At 43.1% G+C, this 23,762-nt stretch overlaps 1 protein-coding gene across 1 annotated transcript in view; it reads left to right on the top strand.

Moving 5' to 3' along the window:
• IMPG1 (interphotoreceptor matrix proteoglycan 1) overlaps positions 1 to 23,762 on the top strand; it is a 145,178-nt gene that overhangs the window by 117,412 nt on the left and 4,004 nt on the right. Inside the window, exons 12-16 of the mRNA XM_019537655.1 lie at positions 11,737 to 12,320; positions 13,288 to 13,507; positions 19,066 to 19,276; positions 21,787 to 21,968; positions 22,281 to 22,364. Coding sequence (XP_019393200.1) covers positions 11,737 to 12,320; positions 13,288 to 13,507; positions 19,066 to 19,276; positions 21,787 to 21,968; positions 22,281 to 22,312 — 1,229 coding nt within the window. The 3' untranslated portion in view covers positions 22,313 to 22,364. The remainder of the gene's footprint in view (positions 1 to 11,736; positions 12,321 to 13,287; positions 13,508 to 19,065; positions 19,277 to 21,786; positions 21,969 to 22,280; positions 22,365 to 23,762) is intronic.

The raw sequence follows: 23,762 nt of genomic DNA, 5'->3' as shown, positions 1-23,762 counted from the left end.
CAGCTGACTTCCTGCCCTTTGGGCAGGGGGCTGGACTCGATGATCTCCTGAGGTCCCTTCCAGCCCTGATGTCTATGAAATCTATTAATTTCTCACAACAAACAGCTATTGCATTGGATGAACTAAGTACACTAAATATGGATTTCCACAAATATAACTCAAGCTATTTTGTTATATTCAGATGCTATATTGTTTCCTATGTGTGGAGATAGTAGATCTTGTCTTTAAGAGTAATGTTTTTCTGCCATCCTTATTGGACGCGTTTACACGTGGATTTACGCACACTTAAATTTAATACATTCTAGCTTAATTTGTATTGAACAAATTTTGTCAAGTGTCTCCACATGAAAGGACTTGGGACTAATTTTAGTCCCAGGTCAGTCCAGACCTGCCATGTGCCCCCCTGGCCACTGGGGGGGAGCTCCAGTATCTGGCCACATGGCTGCCAGCACTTGGCAGCCATGCTGAAGCCAGAGCCAGCTGCCAACACTTGGCAACCATCTTAAAAGCACACCCTCCACACTGTAACCTCTGGGCAGACACTTCTTGTGTCAAAGGGGCAGTGTGGCAGAGACACAGGCAGCATGTTCCAGCTCTGCTCCTGCTGCTGGTGTGCTTCCCAGCCATGGCTGCCCCAACTCCTGGTCCTGGCACCCAGAGATAGGTCCCCCACTCCTCAGCACTGCTGCAGCTGTCCTGCTCACCCACCACCATTCTGAGCACCTGGTGCTCAGCTACCTTGCACTGCTCAACTCCCAAACCATTCCAGCTGCCTGCTGGATGACTGGTGCATGGCCTTTCAGGACCCCCACCACCAAGTAGCTGCTGCTGTCAGCCACAGTGACCACAGGCTCCAGGATGTCACCACCAGAACCACTGTCACCCTCCTGTCCCACCAGCTCTACTGCCTCTGAGCCTGCTGTACCAGCCAGGACTGGTGGCAATACATCATGCTGCAGGAATGGGATGACAACCAGTGGGTCATATTCTGGACGACTCTTGCCATCTTTGAAGGACTGCTCTAGCCCCACCTGGAGTGCCAGGACACAGCAATGCACCCAACCATCCCTACTGACCCCCATCTGGCCCTCCACCCACAAACCCCCTACCCCCTGCCCACCCCCCAGCACCACTCCAGGATGCACACATGTTTGCAATGAAAATGCTTTTCTCCTCACACCCCCCACCCTCTGCACCTCCCCCCTCAACCAACAAAGCCCCCCTTCCCTCCCCAACACGCAGAGCCCCTCCCACACCCACCAATAAAAAAACCCTTTTTCCAAACTGAAAACTATATACAATAGTCTCATTCCCTGCCTGATTCCTGGCACAGCAGTCCTTCAAAGCTGTGGGGTGGGGGCACCCAGGGTGCAGAGCCTGGTGGCAGGTGGCCAGAACCTTGGCCATGGACTGTTCCCCTGTGGGTCCAGGGGCTGCAGTGAAAACTAGAGGCTGCTGCAGGTGAGAGGCAGCAGAGGCCCTCCTCCAAAACACAGGCAGGGGCCTGCTGTGGGGTGGTGGGCAGGACCCAGGGACCCTGAGGGGCCAGGGCCAAGGGCTCCACTGGCTGATGTGGCTAGCCACCTGATGCTAGAGCAGCTCAACACAGCACTGTTCCGTAGCCTCCAGCTGGGCCCAGTTCTCCCACTGCACCTAGTACCAATGCCTCCTCACAGTTTCCTAGTCCCAGCTGCAGTCTCCCAGGCAATATCCTCCACCTACCAGTCCTGCTTCTGCACCTCCCTTCCCTAATTCTGTGCCTGCTCCTGTGCCACCCAGTTCTCCACCACCACCACCAGCCACTAGACCAAGAGGGTCCAGTCCCTGGTGTGCCACTGGAGCAGTCAGCACATCTAGGTGGCTCCAGCAGTGGGTGGCAGCAACCCTGAGGTGGCATTCCTGCAGGCCCCTGAAGCTTATCCCCCTTTTCCAGATGTTGGCCCAGCAGAGACAAGACACAGAAGCCTTTCATGAGAATGTGCAACATTTCTGAGATAAGATGCTCTGCACCACAGGCCCTGCACTGTCTGGCCTTAGATTAGAGGTCAGTCTCGCATGGGTGCAGGGTAAGCTGTCTGGCAGGGCAGGACCTAGGTAGCCACTGGCCAAGCCCCTTGGCCCCGCTTGCTCTCCAGGGGCCAGTAGCCCACTGGGTTCTGGCTGTAGACAGGTTACCTTTCCCGGGGTAGGCCAACCAGCCAGCCGCTGCCACAGCTCCAGATCCTGCTACCCACCCTCTCTCCCTGCAGGTCAACTGCTCTGCTGTGCTGCCTCTCAACCCACAGCATCCAGGCTCAGGACATGTGGGGGTCCTGGACAACTAAGGTAACGGCCTGGCCATGCCCCCACCCTCCCCACAGGGGGCATCTCCAGGGAGACACCCTGGGGCCAGCCTCCCCATACCACTACTGTGCCCCAAGTGTGCCCCTGCTGCATATGCCCTAAGCAGTGTGCAATGAGCTGTTTGTGCAGGTGGAGGGGTGCCTGGGCCACTACAGCTGCTGATCCTCCTGGTGCCATAGGCATACATGCACTTCTGGCTTGGGACCCTGAGCTACAACAGCAAGAGGGACAAGCCCAGTCTACCCTGCAATATCCGCCACCACCAGGAGGGCTACCTGTGGCAGTACTACATGTCCCTGTGCCTCCCTGCTAAGGAAGACAACATCACTGCTGGCATCAACATCTTTCTTAGAATGTGAAAGGTCTGTGCCCACCCAGCTTTGGGAACATGGGCTGCTCAATAAAGTTTTGAACTTTGTCCCACCTGTCTGCATGATGTGGGAGAGGAGGGAGGGGAACCTGGGGTTCAGAGGTGTGGGCAGGCCAAGCAGGAAGTGGGGGCTGGGACTGGGGGCAGGGGTAGGGAGAGCCCTCCCCCAGTGCAGGACTTACCATGTGTCTGGGGCCGGCGAGACTGAATGCTCAGTGCAGGGCTCCCTATCAGCAACGGCATCCAGTTGCACTTGGGGTACTTGGCCCATGGTATGTGGTGGGTTAGCACCCAGCCAGGGCCCCCCCAGGGGAGGAGCTGGCAGTGCTGGTGGCCAGTGGTGACACTGGTGACCGCCCCTCACAGTGGGGCATGGGGCTGGACCAAAGGCAAGGCAGCCTCTGGGCAGGGCTCCCAGAGCTGCCAGTGGATGCAGCAGCTGGAGAGGAGGGTGAGGCAGGGTGGAGACAAGTCACTAGAGGCATTAGGGCAGGGCAGGGCATGGACAAGAGCAGGCTGCCCCTCCTGGTGGCACTTGCAGGGGTGCAGCCTTGCTCCCAGGGTGCCAAAATGTGGATCAGTTCCCACATGAAGGGCATGGTCTTTTGGGCATGACTGGACCAATGATTGAAATTGGTCACAGCCACCCACTGTACCTGAAAGACCTTGACCTTCACGCAGCACTACCGCACCATTCCATCTGATATGGCCTCATAAATGTGACATTCAAGCACAAGACTGCCTCTGCAAGTTGGCCCCACCTCAGAGTGCCATGAACTTGCATACCTTTTCTTGGGTCTGGCTGGGATCCCAGGTGCTCTGGATAGGTGGGCACATGCAGGCAGGAGCAGGGCTCAACAAGGAGGAAGTGGGGGACATGATCCCCATGCCAGTTCTTTGGGTCCCCATACAGCTATCTCTGCGATGCTGGCCCTGGACAGCTACCAGGGGCATGGCCAGGGACTGAGCACTGCATGGCAGAGTCACTTAAACACAGTGCCTGCAAAGAGACAGAGCTGGGAGTGAGCAGCAGCAGGGAGCAGATGCTTGCCCTGCTGCCATGGACAGCAAGGCCAGCAGCCCTGGGGGGAATCTCAAGGCTGGGCAAGGGACACAGCAGCCTGAAGCTCTTTGCAACATTCACCTGTGGCCAAGGATCTGCTCCTGCTAGGGGACCGGACAGGCAGAAGTTGTCCGGGTACTGTCCAGGGGGGCATACTGGGCCTGCTGGACTGCTGCATAGACCAGCAGTCCTGCCGAGGCTCCTGGTGAGTGTGCTCCAAGGCACAAAATGGCTGCAGGCTTTTATAGCCTGAAGCTAGGGGCTGCCAGAGAGCAGTCCAGCCCTTAGGGAGGAGTGGGGGTCGTCATCCAGGAGCCTTGGAGTTGGGCCCTTGCTGGCCAGACTCAGCACTAAGGTCACTGCATTAATGTGCTTTAACATGTCTACACATGCGTAAATGCGCTTTAACTAATCATGCCTAAATTTGATACCTGCTTTTGCAGGTATCAAATTTAGGTACAGTTAGCTTAAATTCACCATTTTAAGGCACATTAAGGGCATGTACATGTAGACATGAGCCCTTAATGCATCTTAAATTGGGCTAATGTGCTTTAAATGCACACATGTAGATGAGCTCATTGTGTATTAGTCAGAAAATGCATAATTAACTATTACACTCTGCGTACCACTTAGACTGTTTTCCCTCACTTGTAACTTTTCTAAAATTTAATTTCTGTTGAAATTTTCTATACAAGGAATTTTTGTGGGAAGGAGAATTTTCAGTTGAAAATACTTTTGCTTTGAAGAGTACAACTATGTCCATGATTTGGAACAGTGAGAAGAACACCAGATTGTTTATCATTGACATTTTTTCCTCTTCCTGTGCAAATCAGCTCAAATTTGACTAAATTATAAAATGTGTAGGCTTAGTAGAGAGTGGGACCAAAAACTGGGGGAGCTGAGACTGAAAATGGGATTGGATGAGCAGCCTAGGCAGGGAGATGGAGACTGTGAGTAGAGAAAGGGAATGTGGACACAGAGGACAGTAGAAAGAGAGAAATTTGGATACTGGACCAAGAAGAAGGGAACTGGGGCTGGAAATGAACAGATTGGAAAACCAAGATTAAGATTTACTGGATAAAGTGGCTGGAGTTCGGACAAAAACACAAAATGGTGGAAGACTAGGACTGATTAGATATGAATAGCACTAAAATAAGGAATGAAGGACAGAGAAGAGACAAAACTATGACAAACTGAAGCAGTGTTTCCCAAACTTTTAATACTGGAGACATGACTTTTTTCTGGATTAAAACTGGTGACACACTTCACTCTTACACCCAAAAAGGAGGGCAGGGTGAGTGCATGATATATATGTATATATATATTGAATAATATATATAGGTAGATATATTCTATATATACATATACATATACACACACACTGTAAAACAAAGGATTAAATTGATTCCCATTAATGGGGCACTGCCTCTCTTGTGCACTGAGGCAGGGATCTGTGGCAAAAATGTAATAATGTAATAAGTATGTACATGACAGGCAAATTAAAATTGCAAAGACTGTGTGATTTCTGGTATTTCTTAACTTCTGAGTGCTCCAGTTTGCAAATGTAATGTCCCTTTAACATAGCATTTTTGTATAATATGGAATGAGTTTGATTCCAGAAATAGTTAGGGATTATTACCTATTTGTCCTATACTACAAAATAATTAAGCTGTGCTGTTATAGCACTATCCTAAAAGCATCTAAGTGCAATTGCAGGTACTTTGAATCCTATTTTCAGCTGTGCAAACAGACTAGCCCATTTGAAGTATATCAAAAACTAATTCTAAACACTTAGAGGATGATAAAGTGATAAGAAACAGCCTATATGGATTTTTCAAAAGCAAGTTATACCCAGCCAACTTGATTTCCTTCTGTGATAAGGTGTGGGAATCGATGAATGAAGAGAGCAGTACATACCTTTGATTTTAGCAAAGCTAAATGTTCTTACAGTAAACTAAGGAAATATGATCTAGATCAAGGGTGGACAAAATGGCAGATCAGGCCACTGGCTGGGCTCCATCTCCCAGCAGCCCCTGTCCACATTGCTGTCGCCAGTTTCCATGAAGTCCCAACAGCAGTGAGGCTGTGACAGGGCAGGGCCTTGGTTTCCATGAAGACCACCTCCAGTAGCACTGGCTGAGTGCGTGGCTGGGTGAGAGGGAGCTCCATGGTCAGGGCTGGATCCTGCAGTGATGACAGCATGGTCTGGAACTGGGACAGAGCTGCAATCTGTTGCCTACACACTCCTGCTCAGGGTGCACAGGTTGTAGATCGCAGCTCTCCCTTGTTCCCAGACCACGCTGTCACGGCCACAAGTTCCCAGCCCCAGAACAGCTCCCCACCAAGCTGCATGCCCTGCCAGCACTGCTGGGGCTGGTCTCCATGGAAACATGCGCTGTCACACCCCCACCGCTGCGGGGGTCTCCATGGAAACTGACTGCAGCAACACAGGCAGAGGCTGCTGGGAAATGGAGCCCACTGAGGGCCAGATCTGGCCTATGGGCCAGGTTTTGCCTAAGCCTGATCTGGATGAGACTACTGAATAGTAGTTGTATCATGCTCAGCGAAGTTGGATGATGACGATTCAATATCAAGCTGCAAGGAGATATCAAATTTATCTTCTGTCAGAGGTCTTCCCTGGGTCTGGTACTGTTCAAATCTTCATTAATTTCTTAGACAATGAAATTGAACATCCAGTTATTATATTTGTAAATGACATAGGTAGCAGACACTTTGGAGGAAAAAGTTAGGATTCAAAATGACTTTGATAAATTGGAAAAATGGTCTGAAATAAAGCAGATGAAATTCAATAAGAACAAGTGAAAACTACTGCACTTACAATGGACCAGTCAAATGCATAAAAGGAAAATGGAAAATGACTGGCTTGACTGCAGTCCTGGCCTGCATTATAGTGCTCCACAAGCTGAATGAGTCAGCAGCACACTATTGTTTCAAAAATTAATAGAAACTTAGGATGTATTAAATATTGTATGGAGTCGTGTTGCCCATGAGGAATTTCAAATATTCCCAACGTAGACCTTACCCGACAGATAGACATTATTTATTTGCAGAAATATTTCTTTGTTAGTTATTATTCTTTTTTACAAACTACCGGTTGATGGAGTTGGAAAATGTGGCTATTATCTCATAGGAGATGTTAAAGGTATTGAAGCTGAAAATTGAAATGGGTGCAAGCACTTACATACATGACCCTTTAGGCCTGTTTTTAAATGTACTTCTGCAGAACCAATGCAGTGGCAATGGGAAAACTTTCTCTGACTTTCCTTGTTCTTGGAGAATTAGAGCATTTCTGTTCATTTTTTTAAAACAGATTACAGGAAGATAAACTCGTTAGATTAAACTAACCACATCATAATCACAGCCAGAATTCTTTATGAGAAGTCTCAAGCCATGTGATTTCCTGCTCTCCCAACTGAGGAATAAACTTTTGGGTTGAGAAAAATCACTCCTCCTACAGAGATTTAATACAGCAGTGCTTGCAGGAAATGGCCTCTTTTAATGTAATGTTTACACATCTTTGCCAGCAGCAATTTAGTTTTAAATATAATAGTGTCCTCAGTACAGCATGGTCTGATTTTGCCCCTGGACACTTGCAGACTTTACTGAGCATCTTCATGAGAGAGTATATCGTTATCTGGAGCTGGAGCTAGATTTTAACTATTAATAGTATTTTTTATCCTATGTGGTTGTTGAAACCTTGAATGTAGGAACAATAGCTATACCACCTCAAAGGTTAGTTTAGAGAAATCTTCCAAATCTAATCTTCCATTTCCTCTATGTGCTCCATAGAGCCACCTGGCACTATTAATGATAAGATTCTCTTAAAGCTGATATACGGATATATGCTAAAACAAAGTACGTCCCAGGCCCCAAACATGCATTCAGGAGCAGCTCAAGCATTCAGGCCTGTATCTGCCCCTCTCGCCTGCTCTTCACACCTTCTCCAAGCCAGGCCAATTCCTGTCTGAGCAAAGCATGGCAAGCAGCAGTTCCTTCTGTCTAGGAAGGGACTGGAGCAGTGGGGTAACCCCCAGACCTAGGTCACCAGTCTGGGGAGCAAGGAGCAGTTGCTCCGCCATTCTGCTCCCATCACCAAGTGCAGCACATGTCCCAGACTGGCTTGGGGGATGTTCCATGTATGATGTGGTTCCCAGACCAGACAGAATGAGCAACACCTAAGCATGGATCTTGGACTGGGTGGAGCAGGTGCTGGATGTGTGTCCTGGGCCCTGAGCATGAGGCAAGTCTGGCACCATGCAACATGTAGATCAACTCAGACCCTGGGGCAGCTTGGGGACTGGATGATGAGGCTCTGAAAGCTGGATCTTACCCACAGACCATATCTTTGACATCCCTGGAATAAAGGTAAACATCAAGGTTGCACACGAGTCTGCAACTCTCACCTGTTCTCACTTCATTGCAGAACTTCTGCCTTGTAGGATCTCTCTCAGCACACCTTATATCCAGTTCCCTGGTAGGGTTTTTAAGAAAAAAGTAATTATCTTCATAAACTGTAGTGTTTCAACCATTTTTAATATGCAGGAGCCTTCATTTCAGTCCCGAGAGATCTTACATTTCCTAGACAGTTTGGCACTCAGTTCCTATTTTAAATGCATTGCAATTTAAAAAAAAAAGTCTCTTTCTTTTCTCTTCCTTCATTTGCTCCCCTTAAAAATATATCTGCTCAGCTTTAAAGTTTGCTCCACCATACCCCTAAATGTTCTGTTTTAGCTTATCATAATAGAACAGTTGTCCGCCCCCCAGCTGTTCTTCCAGCACTAATCCCAACCAGATTATCACTATTTCTGAGTACCTTTACCCATCATCAACAGCCAACTGTCCTGCCAATAAGAGAGAGAACTTGTTCAACACTCAACATGGCTAAGGTATTTTACATAAAAATATATGCCTATACTCTAGATGATACTTGTCAAGATAACATACAAGAGTGAGGAAGTGATAATGATTTATTGCTAGAGCTGTCAATAAAATGGGATTTTCAGTTTTAAAGCTCCTGTTATGCAGCTTGATTGACTTCACATACACACATACCCTTACGTATACAAGTGTACCAATTCACCATTTTCTTATTTATCAGACAACAATTGTCATGCATAAAGGCAAGGAAAAAAGAAGTTCATTACTTTTGTATCCTTTGAATACCAGATAATGAAATGCACTCAATCTGATGATATTTTCAGTATTAGCCTCCCAACCCAATTGCTAAATTACACAGGAGGAAAGACGTATACTGACCATCTAATTCTATATGCAGCTCTGGTGTTGTTGTTTATATGTCAGTTATAATAGCCCATAATGACTTAAGCTAGAGCACAATGCTCTTTAATTTTATGTATAATATGTAACAGCATACCGTACCTGGCTTCTGTTTCATCTGGTGTCTTCATATTCTCTTTTGGCTTTGTTAACAAAAAGGACCATAGAGCTTGTATTACATCTGCATTACATTGTAACACACCCCTGTGCTGGTATAGATATCAACTTGCTCTTTTTTCAAGGAGTCTTTCCGTGGCCAAGAGAATACAGTGACTTTAATGTAAATGAGTTCCAAGTTTAAGTCTTTTTCTTCATTTCTGACATGCCAAATCTCCATGAACTGAATATACAGCAGTATTTGCCTAGGTATAAACAGCACCATTTTCCCCCCACATTGTGCATTTTACATGTTAGTCAGCCTATCGCCCGATGTTCAATGTTACAAGGAAGTCAGCCTAAAAGAGCTATTGGGTGGCAGTTGTCATTGTGTCATTAAATGTGTATATGAGGTAGGCAAGCATTTTCAAATCAGCCACAATGCTGTTTTCCATTTAATTTGCTGAGCATCACAGAATCAATGCAACATGCTTTTTTACATACAGTGTAAACCCAATTAGCTGAATCTCACTTGCCCAGCTTTTATGACACCATGGTTCCATTGATTTAATCACATTTACTCCAGATATAAAATAAATCAGAACCTGTCCTTAACATTAAGCCTAAAAAAGAATAAAATTTTTCCTATTAGGAAAATCTCCTTATCTAAAGCACTGTTCTGATTAAAGACAATTTTGTTCAAAATAAGCTGCCCAAAGAAAAGGAATGGATTCAAATGTATGTAGATAAAGGCAACAAAACTGGCCTACAAGGTTTTCTGAGTCTGTCATAAGGAAAGAGGCCTACCCTGCCTGAAAGAGACAAGTGAGTCATGAGGATCTTCTCCTGACCGACTCTCCATTGTATGCCTTTTTCTAGACTGTTTACCACGGCAGCAGATAAACAATAACCTTGGTTGTAGGAAAAGACAGTACCGCTTCTAGATACCCTGCTACATTCTGGTTATCTCTTGTTTCCTCTTCCCCAAACCAGTTTCCAAAAGATGCCTCTTGCCAATTACCTTTGCTGTAGCAGAGCCTAGTGATGCATGCCTCTTCCTACAGATTTATTTCCAAGTGGTTCTTTTTTATGTAACCCTAAGGACACTAGCACTATATTTTGGCTCAGAGCTGGGCTTATGAGTGGGCATTGTGGGCGATCACCCATGGCGCTGTGGTCAGGGGGCACCAAACATACTTGTGCACACACACATGTAAACAGCCTGTGCACACAGCAACACGCTCCCCCTGCCCCAGCTGATCCCCACGTTGGAGGAGCAATGCCCAACCCAGCCTGTTCCCCCATCTCCAGCCATTGCTCAGGAGAAACAAAGCCAGCTCCAGGCACATGTGGTTGGGCAGTGTCTGCTCCAGACCACCCACCTTGCTCCCTCAAAGCAAGGCAAAAGGGGTGAAACACAGATGAGAGAGGCGAAGGATTGGCATCCTTCCATTTTCCAGTTTAAACAGAAAAGAGTTCTAGGGCCTTTATTATAGGAAGAGTAAATGCATGTATATTCCTAGAAATAAATATAGGATAAAAGCAGAAGAAGAGAGGTGATGTAAAGAATCATGAACACCACACACAAATCACTTGGGGATTTCCCTGAGAAGTGGCTGGAAAGCACTTGCCCTTGTTTTGCAGTCTGGTCCATTCCAATAAGCAAAACATGCTCTTCAGAAGTATTTTTGTGGACCTCCAGAAGACCTCTAGCAGAAATGACTGGTGTCTAGAGATGAAGCAGGCTCTATCATAAGCAGGAAAACACCTTAGTTTTGTCAAGCTAGGTGGATAATTTTGACAAGGGGCTGCAAGGAACATTGTACCTAGAAAGCACATCACTGTAAAAGTATGAAGTTGGGAGCTTTGGTAGATATTTACTGATTAAAGGCTATCATTTTCTGTGCTCTCATTGTACTAAGTTTGCTGACAGCTGAATTCAGACAGTCTCATTCATCATGCTTAGGATTTAGATTGCAACTACACCTTTTACATATTCCACACCTGTTCTGAACTTCAGCAGAGATCTCAAGTATTGCTAGGATCTGGGCCAAAGCACCGATTTAAATGCAAGAAATGATTCTTTAGGTAAGTTGACAAATTGTTAGCATCTGAAGAGGCTGCACTGTTTTTGCATAACCACATTTTCAGTTTACTGGCAAATACTAGCTATAATCTCCCACAAAGGGGCGTAGACCGGAATGACTCAGGCATTTTACTGATCCAGACAGACAACTCAAAGCTGCAATCTGCATTTTCAGTCGATAGAAACTGACAGTGATTATGTCTCTTCAAAACCTTAGTGCTTTAGGGAAAGTTAAGGAAACATTCATAAAGTATAATTATTACTTAAACAAAGCAGCCACAGAAGTCTCGGCATTCAAACATGTGAATCAAGCATTTTTATTCAGGTAGCTTCTCATTAGAAGCTTTAAAGAAAACAATCACAATAAATGTTCATGTTCAGATGATGTTAGTATATCCTTTGAAAACATGTTTCAATTGAACTGCCATATAATGTACATTTTTTCATCCAAAGTTAACTACATTTTCCTTTTTCCTCTAGTCTCTGCAGCTATAAAGGTAGCAGACCAACTGGAGTCATCAGGTGATGACATTTTAGCCACAGCCAGCACTTACATTCACACAGAAACATTGCCTTTCTTTACTGGTTCAAGTGACGTGTCTGCCTCCCTGCCTGAAGACACTGTTCTTGGTACAGCTCACTCTGAGCAAATAGTGCTGTTACCAGTAGTCACCAGCTCATCCCAGAGTCACTCGGTTACTTTAGACCAGCCCTTCAGAGTATCCACCCCTTCTGTGCCAATAGCTGGCATCTCTACTGGCTTTGAAACAGAAGTGCAGGATATTGCCACAGAACTGGATAGGATGGATGCAATGGGCACATCAACACCAGAGGAGGTGGAATATGACAGTGGCTACATTTCAGTATCAAAACCTCAGCCTGAGGAAGTCACTCCAGCTCCAACACTGAAGTACGTAACCACTAGCTCCATGACAACTGCAACCAAAGGGAAAGAACTTGTGGTTTTCTTCAGTCTGAGGGTAACCAACATGCCCTTTTCTGATGACCTCTTCAACAGGAGTTCTCCAGAATACAAAGCACTAGAACAACAGTTCATTCAGCTGGTGGGTAAAAATCAGATTGGTTGGTGAAATATGGTATTCAAGCACAGTAGTAAGACAGTAGTAAGAAAACGATTGTTCCTATTAGCTCATATTATTATTGTTCCTCCAGTTAGAAAAACAATGCAAGGAAACAGGCCTCTACTACTGCTATAATCAAGACCTTTCTGGTAAATGATCTTTTTTTCCATTTGAAAGCATCACCTAACTAGGAGCCAAAAAGCACAATGACAAGGATAACAGAACATGGCCCTGGCTTCCCATTTAAGACAGTGTAATTTTTAACACTGATGTTTATTTTTTCTAGCTTGACATGCTGTCAGCATATCAGGTTGCAGTTGTCTATGAAGGGAAGAACATGTAGCAGAAGATGTAAGAAAAGTTTACCCATGAAAGAAAATATATACACTTGGCACATATTTATCTTTGGATGCTTCTTTGCTTCAATGGCCATCACTGTTTTATGACATACAGTACTGAAACGGTTATAAGAAAACAATTGACAGAAGCTTTATTCTGGATTTATTATAAATCCTTTCACAATGCAACATGGCTTCTCAAAGGAAATACGATTAGATTTTTCCCATGCATACCGAGGTCAGTTAGTCAACTCAAATAGCATGCTCATTCTGTCCTGCTTCAAGTGAACTATAGAAAGTAATTTGAGTTGGCTTCCTATTGAGGGTTTTATCCCCCCTCTGAACCAACAGAAACCCCAAACACTATGCATTTCATTACAAGGAAAACAGTTGCCCATCAATCTCTATACTTATTTAGAAAGATAGAAATGAAGAGACTAATCAAGGCAAATAGAAAACTGAACTTGGTCACAGAGTTGGGCACTACTATTAAAGCCAGATAAGTAAGCGAGTGATTTATGTACTTGATAATGAAAAGTGAACATAAATGAAACTAATGGTAGCTAGGCGTTGATAGGGGAATTTAAATAAAATAACTTCCTGTTTTGCAGCTGCTTCCATATCTTCAAGCAAACCTTACAGGATTTAAGCAACTGGAAATACTTAACTTCAGAAATGGAAGTGTGATTGTCAACAGCAAAATGAAGTTTGCCAGGTCTGTACCATATAATATCACAGAAGCTGTGCATTGTGTTTTGGAAGATTTTTGTGACGCTGCAGCCCAGCGCCTCAATTTGGAAATTGACAGCTATTCTCTTGATATTGAGCCAGGTAAGATTTCGTTACTGAAAATGCAAAAACAAACATTTACAGCTGACCTTTCATGATATTGATAGTTTTACCTGACATGACTGAAAGAAGAAATGTCTACTTTAAAAGGACAATAATAGTATTTGCTTCCTTGGAGATGATAATAAAAAAGGAAACAGTGCTGCATGTAATGTGTTTGGTGGGTTTTAGTGCAGTTCTCAATGGACAGGCTTTTACATTAGAAGAGCCAGCAGGACTAAATACACTGTTTAATATGTATGGAGAGACCAAAGACTGAATGGATAAGGAATGAATAGTCATATATTCCCTTCCTAGTAGTAGTCCCTACAGATGAGGATTTAAGTGTGTTGGCAGGGAAGCATGGGAAAAAAACCCGCCACTTCTTGTTTGATCAAGAACAAAAAGAACTAAGTGACATAGAGAAATAATTGTGAGAAAAAAAACCCTGTGAGCAAGAATAGCTGTGATCCATGTAGGGTGAAAGCTTAGAACAGACCGATCACCAATTTAAAATCCTGAGAGATTACAAATGCTTACCAGCCTTGGCTTTGGACCCTAATACTTGCCAATCTCAATGCACAGGCATCAGCTGCAATCTACAAAGTCCTAACTCTCCAGTTATTAGTCTGCCCCTGCTTGCTTGGAAACGTGGTTCAAAGCAATGATAATAAGTTAAAAGAAAGGCTGATAAAATTTTATATTTTAAATTGCTTACTTGGATTTTTGTCAATCCAGTGACTGCATCAAGAAAAACAGGACTCAGTAGTGAATCACAAGAGCCTTTACGAATTTCAGCTATTGGATTTATAGTTTGCATTTCATTACTTTGTATTTTCTTCACTATCCTTGGAAACAGAAAGGAGAGAGTAGAGAAGGTATCCATTGTAGAGAGACAGAGGAAGCCCTAGTTAGGAGAAGACAGGGATGGTATCCACATGGAAAGAAGTGCTGCGTGGTGAGAGCTGTTCTGTGAAAACATGATGGGAGTAATTTGCAACTCACCCCATAACCACCAGTCAAAGAGAAAGCTACCCACACATTAGGGTTTACCACAGATAGAGTTGTGGAAGAAAAGGGAATCATAGGTGGCTTGCATGGTTCAGTTGTAAAACCTAAACCTGATGAACCACAAAAACAGCACTTTTGGATACTTTTACTGTATGACAGATGGCCACCAGTTTTGAGCCTCTCTACTACTACACTTGGAATAGAAGACTACAAAGTTTAGTAGAAAGGGATATATCTTCCACAGAAATTTTAAGTGCTATAAAATCCATTTGCCATTTGGATCTCATTTCATGGATTTTTTGTTATTTTCTATAGACTCCTGTTTAATTTCTACAGCTTCCTGCTGGTTTAATCCCAGTTCAATTCTATGGGCCTGCCTTTTATATTCTTAATACATTTTATTAGAATAATACCTAGCGTTCTCAGTCAGGATCATAGCCCCATTGAGAGACCAGATAACTTAAATGTGTTTAACACTGTTCAGTTAGATAGCAGAAAATGTGCATTCCTAATAAGGCATGGGCATGTGGTTGAAGTTGAGAATGTCATATGACAATATGAAGGTCAGCAAACTGCAGAGAAAGACTTCAAACAGGGCAATCCAATATGCTTATTTTAAAACAAGAACAAAAAGAGGAACCTTCCTTCATGTCCTATTCTCTACAACACCAAAAAAAATACAGGAAACCCCCCAGAAAGAACGTGCCTACCAGCCTGATCACTTCGCTTACACAATAAAAGTTGAACACTATTCCCCTAGTCCTCATCATCCTTTTATTAAGCAACATTTGATTTCATATTATGCAGTTGCATGTCACTCCACACAAAGGCAACTTAGCCTTTCTTATATTTATTTCATTTATGCTACACTCTAAAACGGAAACCCGGAGATTTTCTTAAAAACTGTGCATGTAATGCAGTTCATATAGACACTTCAAAAATTGTTCTTATGTTGTATGATGTCCAGTCAGAGCATTTGAATGTTAAAAGAAAAAAACAAAATCCCCTGAATTGTGGTAGTCTAGCCTATTTTTAAATAATAACTGGAGAGTGTTTGCCACATATGACATACTAATTGAAACCTGAGGAGAATGGCCTGTGAGCTACTGAGGTCTTCAGGTTGTTGTACTGATATTTTTAATTAGAGCATTTAAACTGAAAAACAAAGGAGCTACAAATGTGGTAAAATATAAATTGATAAAGAACTATTTATTTTTTCCATCTTCCTTACCCCAAACTTCCTCTCCTGCTAACATTTTTGTTCACCTGGAATTCAAAACTGTCCCAGGAGGGAGATGGGAGGAGTCTCATGAATCCAAAAGGACAGGAAAGGCAATAGTAAATAAACCAAGGGCCTTTCCCTTTGGGTGTTTCAAAACCCATTTTCTTCCCCTTTCAACTAAAAAACTCTACAGGTTTGAAACCTGCTTGTATATTTGAATTCAATTCAAGTAAATTCCCCTTCATTTGTGAAAATAAGAGCCATCTAGTGGAAACAATGTTATACTGCAACTCAACTTAAAACCTAAACAAAGTGGCACCGTCTCCACTTCCTACAAGAAACAACTGAGACACACTTGTCATATCACCTACAAATAATACTGCAAGGAACACTGTAAAGCAGATAAAAAAACAAGTGTGTGTGGGCGGGGGGGAGGAGGGTGAAAAAATACAGCAACAGTGACAAACTATGATGGCCACATCACCCAGCCCTGTATGAAAGAAAAATGACATGCTATTACTGAAAAAAGGAGCTATACAATAACCCAGAAAAATATTGTATGCCTAATTTACTGCCAAAGGGAGTCAAATAGGCAAACTTGGATATTTACAAGAAGGAATGCAACTAACATAGCTATTAGTATTTTAATCACGTGGACCAATTAGACAAATAACTGCTCCACACACTCTCAGACCTTGATCAAAAAGATTTTAGTTGAAATATCCAGCAACGCCTCAGGAAAATAACCAAGTTAAATAATAATAAGTTGAAATAACCAAGGGAACAAGCAGGAGGAGCAAGAGAACTCATATCTTGCTTTCAGTAAGATGAGAATTAATGATAAAGAATTAGAGAAGGAAAAGATGGCACATGAATCAGAAAGCATAATGGTCGCTAAACAGAATTTTCTCCCAAGATTTTCCATAAGGCTCCATTTATACTCTGAAGCATGCATTATTTTTAATTCTGTGGGAGCATGACATGGATTAATAACTAGGGAGGAAGTTAAATAAAATCTGAGACAAATACACAGTATTAGGAATTCAACCACTTGGCTATTAATACAAATTGTACCTTTGAAACAAATGCATCTTCACCTAGGAGATGAAGCTACAGAGAAATAAAATGGGAAAATAAAAACAGCTGTGAAACAGGAAAGGGAAGCCACTAAATATTGACTGTGGCAATACTGAAATGATGATGTTGCCATGATGCTCCAGGAAATATGCAAGAGATAGCTGTTCAATTATGGACATGCTAGATAAGCACAACCTTGTTGGGAACCACCTTATCAAGAATTAGCCATGGAAAATGTGACCCTTGATGATCCACAAAGGACGCACCTACATGTTCATTAATGGACTTTAGGTCATGTATATTAAATCTAGTACCTCTAGGTACTTTTACACATGCTCTGGGGGTATGGGGGGCAGTTTAATTAGAGCAGTTCTGAGAGCCACTCTAACTAAAGTGCCACCAAGTCTCCTGTATCAGCATCCCTCTGCTAGAAAATGGCAGCAGAGGTGTTTGAACTCAAGCTCATTTGATAAGCTTTAGCTGAAACACCCTCACCACCATTTTTAAGTGTGGGGATGCTGATAGAGCTGCTGGAGTGCAGCAATTGCCACATTGCTGCACTCCAGCAAATTGGAGCAGCCTAAATGATCATGTATAGCTGCCTTCTGTTGTGAGGTACTAGAAAAAGGTGCATTAGCTAAAGAGCGTGGTTTTCCTGTGATGTTTTAATGCACATTAAAATACGCTAATGTGCATTAAAGCACACATGTAGACATGCCCAGAACAAGTCTTTTCCTTTCTCCTGCTACAACTCTCCCTAAAGAATGTAAGAAAAGAAAAGAAAAAAAAAGAATGAGCCATTTATAGGAAATCTCTGCTGCCCTTATGTACCAGGTGCCTAGCTTCATCCCTGCACTGCTGCCTGCTACACATTCTGCCAATTAATAGCACAATAAAAGGAAAATTCACATATAATGGAATAATCAGCTTATTGTCATTATGGAGACTGGACACCCCAGGGTCTCCAACCTGGGCTGCACCGGGATCTGCAAGTGCTGGATGTGGGGAGCTGATTGGCTCCCCCACTGCCCTGGCATTTATAGAGCCATGCACCCTTAGCCCCACCTACTGGGCTCTTGGAACCTGACTTTGACCTTGCCAGTGAAGCTGAAGCCCAGTATTTGATTCCACACTCCACTGGAATACAGTTAGGATCTGAGCCCTCATCCCAAAATTGTGTATCCTGCCATGACCATGTGGCATAACAGGACATATGATTGTTGGAATCAGGGAATCCAGTCCAATAAATTAAGGTCTGTCAGGGACCTAAAGAGGATAAAACATACTCTGAGAATCTCCATCCACAGGTTAGGAATTAGCAAATACTGTGTGCAACATTTTAAAACTAAAGATTTTTTTTTCTAGAGAAACTAATGCTTAATCCATTATTACCTAGATAACTAGCAAGGATCACTTGATTTCCAGATTGACAGTTTAAGAGCTGTTAATTGATTGTACAACACATCAGTCTGACTCTATGCCTGTGATAAAAGCTGCACTTTCTAAGTACTGTCCAGCAATTCAGGCCTGTCATATTGCCCCTTTGCCCCTCTACCTATCCATACCTACATTTTCATTTTCATGCCTTCTTCTTGATCCTCCCCTACCAAACACCCTCCCCTCATTTCTCTGCTTGGTCCATACTAGTTTCATTCTGGAATGAAAGCTATCTGCTATTCATTAATTCTAGGAAGAGTAAAGGCAAAGATCATTTGGGCTAAGATGCTCTCGTGTCAATTTCACCTCATGTGTCTTAAGAATTGAATGATACGCCTTCCAGAAAACAAGTAAAGGCAATGGTGAAGAAGGTTTACCTCCATCCATCCACCTCTTCAGCATGAAGCTAATGTTAGCACTGTACTAAGAGGGCTTACACTGAGCTCCCACTTGGGTTCTGGTGAAAGCCAGGGTTGGAAACCCTGCAAGCAGGGGAAGGAGGAAGCAGTCCACATGGAATTAGAAGTGCTTGTCAAGAAAGAATAGAATAGGACTCCAGGTTGCAGAGGTGACTTAGGCCCCTGCTCTCAGGACCCTCACTTTCCCAGTACACAGTAGCAGTCATCCCACACCCAGAAAGCCAGCAAGTGCTGCTGATTTCACAGGAAATGGTTTCACCAGTAGAAACATTAGCAGCAGGACTGTGGTGAAGCTGTCTCATCCCCTCTGTGAATGAGACTGCCATAAGTCCTACCAAATACACTGGGGCAATGCACCGACACATACTATTAATAATTTCTCCATCCCATTGCAGCTGATCAAGCCGACCCATGCAAGTTCATGGCATGTGATGAATTTTCAGAGTGTATAACCAATGAGCGGACAAAAGAGGCAGACTGCCTCTGTAAACCTGGTTATAAAAGCCAAGATGGTCTGCCATGTCAGAGCCTATGTGAGATAGAACCACATCTTTGCATTAATAGTGGAAAATGTGAATTAGTTCCAGGAAAAGGGGCTGTCTGCAGGTATGTAAATTCTACATAACTTTAATTCTGCTGAACAATGATTCTCTTGAAAAATAGCTATATAGTCTCAGGACTTTGATAGTGTCAACTCTGTGCCAATTAGTATATACATTTCAGGTTAAATTGCAATATTCTTACTAATATGGAATAGTACCTTCCATCACAAACAGTTCTATTGAAAACAGTAGAATGACATGATTACTGTTAACTACAATGTCACATTCTAGTTGTTTTGGTTTTTTTTTAGAAAGAGTCAATTACAGAAACTGCCTTTGACTTCAGCTATGTACACACACTCAAATGACCTGGAAGAACTCTTCTGGGTTTTTTTTCCAGGTAGAAAAACTTACCTGGAGACACCTGAACAGACATTTGAATGCTGAGCGCTTGAGGAACAGAGAGTTTTCAGGACTGACACTGCATAGCCAGAGGGCACCTGCAGGCTCCCTCAGTCTGCCTGGAGACAGATGGCAATATTGCACAGGGCAGCCCTGATTGGATGATCCAGACTGCTCAGAGTCAACTTATGTCTCCCTGAAGCACAATGTGGGATGTGAAGGGATTGTGTTCTGCTCCCCGCTTGGCTGGAGTAGTAGAGTCCAGCCTAAGTGACACACTTTCTCAGGGGGAGAGGTGGGGTGACAGGAGCAAAATGTCCTGGGGTACCAGAGGACTGTGCTGTGGCTTCTCTCAGCAGGGTAAGTTGTACAGACACTCCCTCTCCCAGAAGGAACTTTCCTGAGAGTTATTTAACCCTGGTTCTTTCCAGGTTAGTATTCTAGAGCAGCCACTTTTGCATTGTCCTTGACAGTTTAATAAAAAATTAACACAAGTATCACAAAGGTAGGGTTTCATCACTGGAATGGGCTGGTGGACCATAGCTGAGGGATCGTTAAGAGGGTATATCCTATATTCCTGAATGATAAATTTGAGGTTTTGAAATGATTCTGTGATTTGCATGGCAAATCAACACTTTCACAAAACTATACAGAAACTGACCTGTGTAACAAGCAGAGGAAAAGTCTGAAATGCTCATATTGACCTAACTTGTTAGTCATTCTTAATACTGACTTCAGCAGGTGAATATATATTTATTTAAATACCAACTATAAACAATAAAAGCATTAAACTACTCTGCGTGTTCTCATAGCTGTAGAGGAAATCTCAACAATACTGTAACTCAATGATTAAGATGCATTAGTTTCAGTACCATAATTCTCTTTGGACCCTGTTACATGTTTCATTTAAAATGAGATTAACCAGTTAATTTTAAGTTGTGACACAGTCACAAGTTTAATCAATTAATGGCATGGTAAAACAAAGAATAAATCACAAAGTTGTTACACAAAAATATTTAATAACTTTGTGGCTCATTGCTATCGTACCATTAATTGAGTGTATGGTGCTCTGCAACAGCTTGCTACTTCCCAGTGCAGAGGGAGCCTGGGATCATGATACCAGATTTCCACTGCATCAGCAATAAGCCATCACTGAATCTGATGGTGGAACCTACAACTTCCATGCATGCATGGCAAGGCAGGAGGCATGATTGCATGGATAGTCTGGCAGGGGCCTTTGTCTCGGTTGGCTTCCTAAAGAAGCACATAATACTGAGACACGAGGTTCAAATTAAGTTCTACACAATCACTGCTGAATTCCCTGTTAGCAGGAAAATCATGCTAGTAGCTGTATTCTGCAATGCCACAGTCACCTTATGGTCCAAAAAGATGATTTTTCTTACCTTTAAGTAGTGGGAAGATATAGTTTACAGATTTTAGAACAACTGTCCCAATCCACTAATGAAAATACAGGAGGTTGCCAGTGTGGCTGCTCAGGGCTCTTCCAGCACCCATTCCTGGACCCAGGATTGTCTTTCTAGTTCTGCAGCACATCAGCATACTTGAGCAGATGGGCATACTTCATCTTAAATTCTATATGGTTTGTTCTGGCAGCAGAATAGACAAACCCAAAGCTGCTCTCTGTGTAAACTTCAGAATTCAGAAGTAGGAAGAAAATACACCAGAGTCCAGTTGTTTAATATTAAGCATTGCAAACCCGAAGAGATTTTTCTTTCTTGTATTATCAATCATACTGCTTCATAAAGACTCCATGATTCATTACATCCATTAGACGATTCTTGTACTATTTGCCATTTTCCCTGAATTTTGGGCCCAGATACCGTTTTCTGCCCTCATTCTTACTTTTTTTATATGTTTCCCTCACTTTCCTTACTTCAGATGCCCTGTACATAGACACAAGTTTTACCAAGGACAACGCTGTGCAAAATTTGCTCCAGAACCCACTCAACCCTTCATTTTTAAGCCTGTGGTTCTTGGATTATTAAGCCTTGTTTTTCTTTTCATCATTTTAATAATAAAGATACGAAGAAACTGTGAAAAGACGACTAATTTAGAGTAAGAGCATAATTTTTCATCACTTTAAAAGTTAATATTGAACTTCCTTTCTTAAATCTCAAAGATTCTTACATAATCAAGTATTTTGCATTGTAGATGTCCTATTCCTAGCAGCTGCAACTCAGAAAATGCTGTAAGACTTAATCCTGCTTTTGAACATGATGAACCCATAGCTAGTGTTTGCCATATGCCTTGTACTGCAAGTGCATGTGTCAATTCTGCAGAGATCATTGATCAAGGAACACTACACACACGTGAAAACACAGCTCAGGGTGAAGGTAAAATGCATGCAAATACTTTCTTTTCCCTCTCAACATAGGTTTTCCTAAACAATAGGTCCATTTTCATGTGTTACCTTTACAGCTAATTCAAGCTTGTTTCTGTATCTGGCATTGCCCACCCCAAAACTAAAAATATTAATACCTATAGTTGTCCATCTGTAATACTTACTGCTGTGTAGGTTTCATTAACAGAACTTTAGCACTGCTCTTTTTCAGGTCTTCTGCTTGGCTCTGGCCACTCCTATCCTGAAATGCCTTTACAATCAGCACAACAAATTAACCCTGTGTATCTCTGCTTTTATGTTGTAGGTCACCAGATGATTATTCAAAACCAAGATTGACAAGTTAGTATCTGAAATTCTGTATTTCCGGAATAAGCCAGAGAAGAGCAAGGTTTGCAACTCCATTTCTAAAATGATGTGCAACAATGTTTATTCTCAAGTTTTGTATTTATAGAAGTTACCAGGAAATCTTTTTTGTATATTAAGTCATGTTCCAGTTAAAGCTGAAAAGAAACATGTATTTAAATCACTTAACTTTCTTTTGTTGAAAATGACTTTTCCTTTGAGAGCTTACTACAACAGTCACGCTACTTTTTGAAGTGCTTTTATGAAACATGGTACAATTTTTATACCTGTTTTGTAATGCAATAGTCCTTCATGCACATACACAGGGGTGAGGGAATATGAAAATTAAAATAGTGAAAATGCAAACATAAAAGACAACCAAAGAGCCTAAATTAATGAGAATAGCTGACCATAAAACTGTCCCCTAATAGTACAGTTTAAGGGGTTAAGTTAGCTTAAACATGATACAAGAAACAAAAAAAGAGACAAATATTTGAGTCTGAACATTAGGCTATATTTTGCTTTGCTCATATCTGTATGTAAAAAGATGTGATTTCAAATACAAGACTTCTCTTGCACATTTGAAGGTAACAAAGATCATTAGGAGGGACAGGAATTGATTGAGCTGAGATATTTTCTGAATTCCAGCTTCTCTCTCAACTTTGGATATACTTGATTTTATTCCTTGAAATGTAGACAAAGGACTTCTCTCATATTTTAATCTGAGTCACAGCCTGCAAGTAATAATAATAATAATAATAATAGATGGGTTTTCTGGATCTTCAGGGAATAGAGAGCGGATAATGACCTTGCTGAGAAGCCAAGACATTTTTTTCATTGGTCTTCATCATACAGGTGATGGAAGGGAGCTTCTAGTCCAACCCTATTCTTTCCAAGTAATTAAGATGAGGCACTGCTACAGACTAAACCAGAGGTTTTCAATCTTTAAGGAGTGTACACTTCTGGGTACATGCTGGGTACACTTCTGGTGGAGTGGTGGGGGTGGCACCCAGACACGGAGCAGGGGGTGCTTACACATGGCATGGGGTGGTGGATTGCAGTGGCAGCTGCCATGTATGATCTCCCCCCACACCACATCCAGTGGGCTGGGCGGTGCCTGTGCAGCCCACACAGGGGAGGTGCTGCCCACGCCCCCGGCCCTGCTCCTGGAAGGTGGTGGCATGGGCTGGTGGGTGGCACTGTTCAATCCCCACCCACTCGTGGGTACCCCCTAGCCCCTTTCCAAGTACCCCCAGGGGTACACATATCCCCAGTTGACAACCCCTAGACTAAACTAGACAAAAAGGAGGTACACTGTTACACACGTATGAACTGAAGACCCACAAGTTCTGCCCTGGCACAACCTGTGGGCAAGGCAAGAGCTCCCAAGGGCACACTTGCCTGCCTGTACACTAATGCCAGGAGCCTGGGCAACAAGCAGGAC

Source organism: Crocodylus porosus, unplaced genomic scaffold (assembly GCF_001723895.1).
Source record: "Crocodylus porosus isolate Cpor-Errol unplaced genomic scaffold, CroPor_comp1, whole genome shotgun sequence".
Classification (NCBI taxonomy): domain Eukaryota; kingdom Metazoa; phylum Chordata; order Crocodylia; family Crocodylidae; genus Crocodylus; species Crocodylus porosus.
Note: the sequence above shows the minus strand (reverse complement) of the source record. Positions and strands in the feature narration are given on the sequence as shown.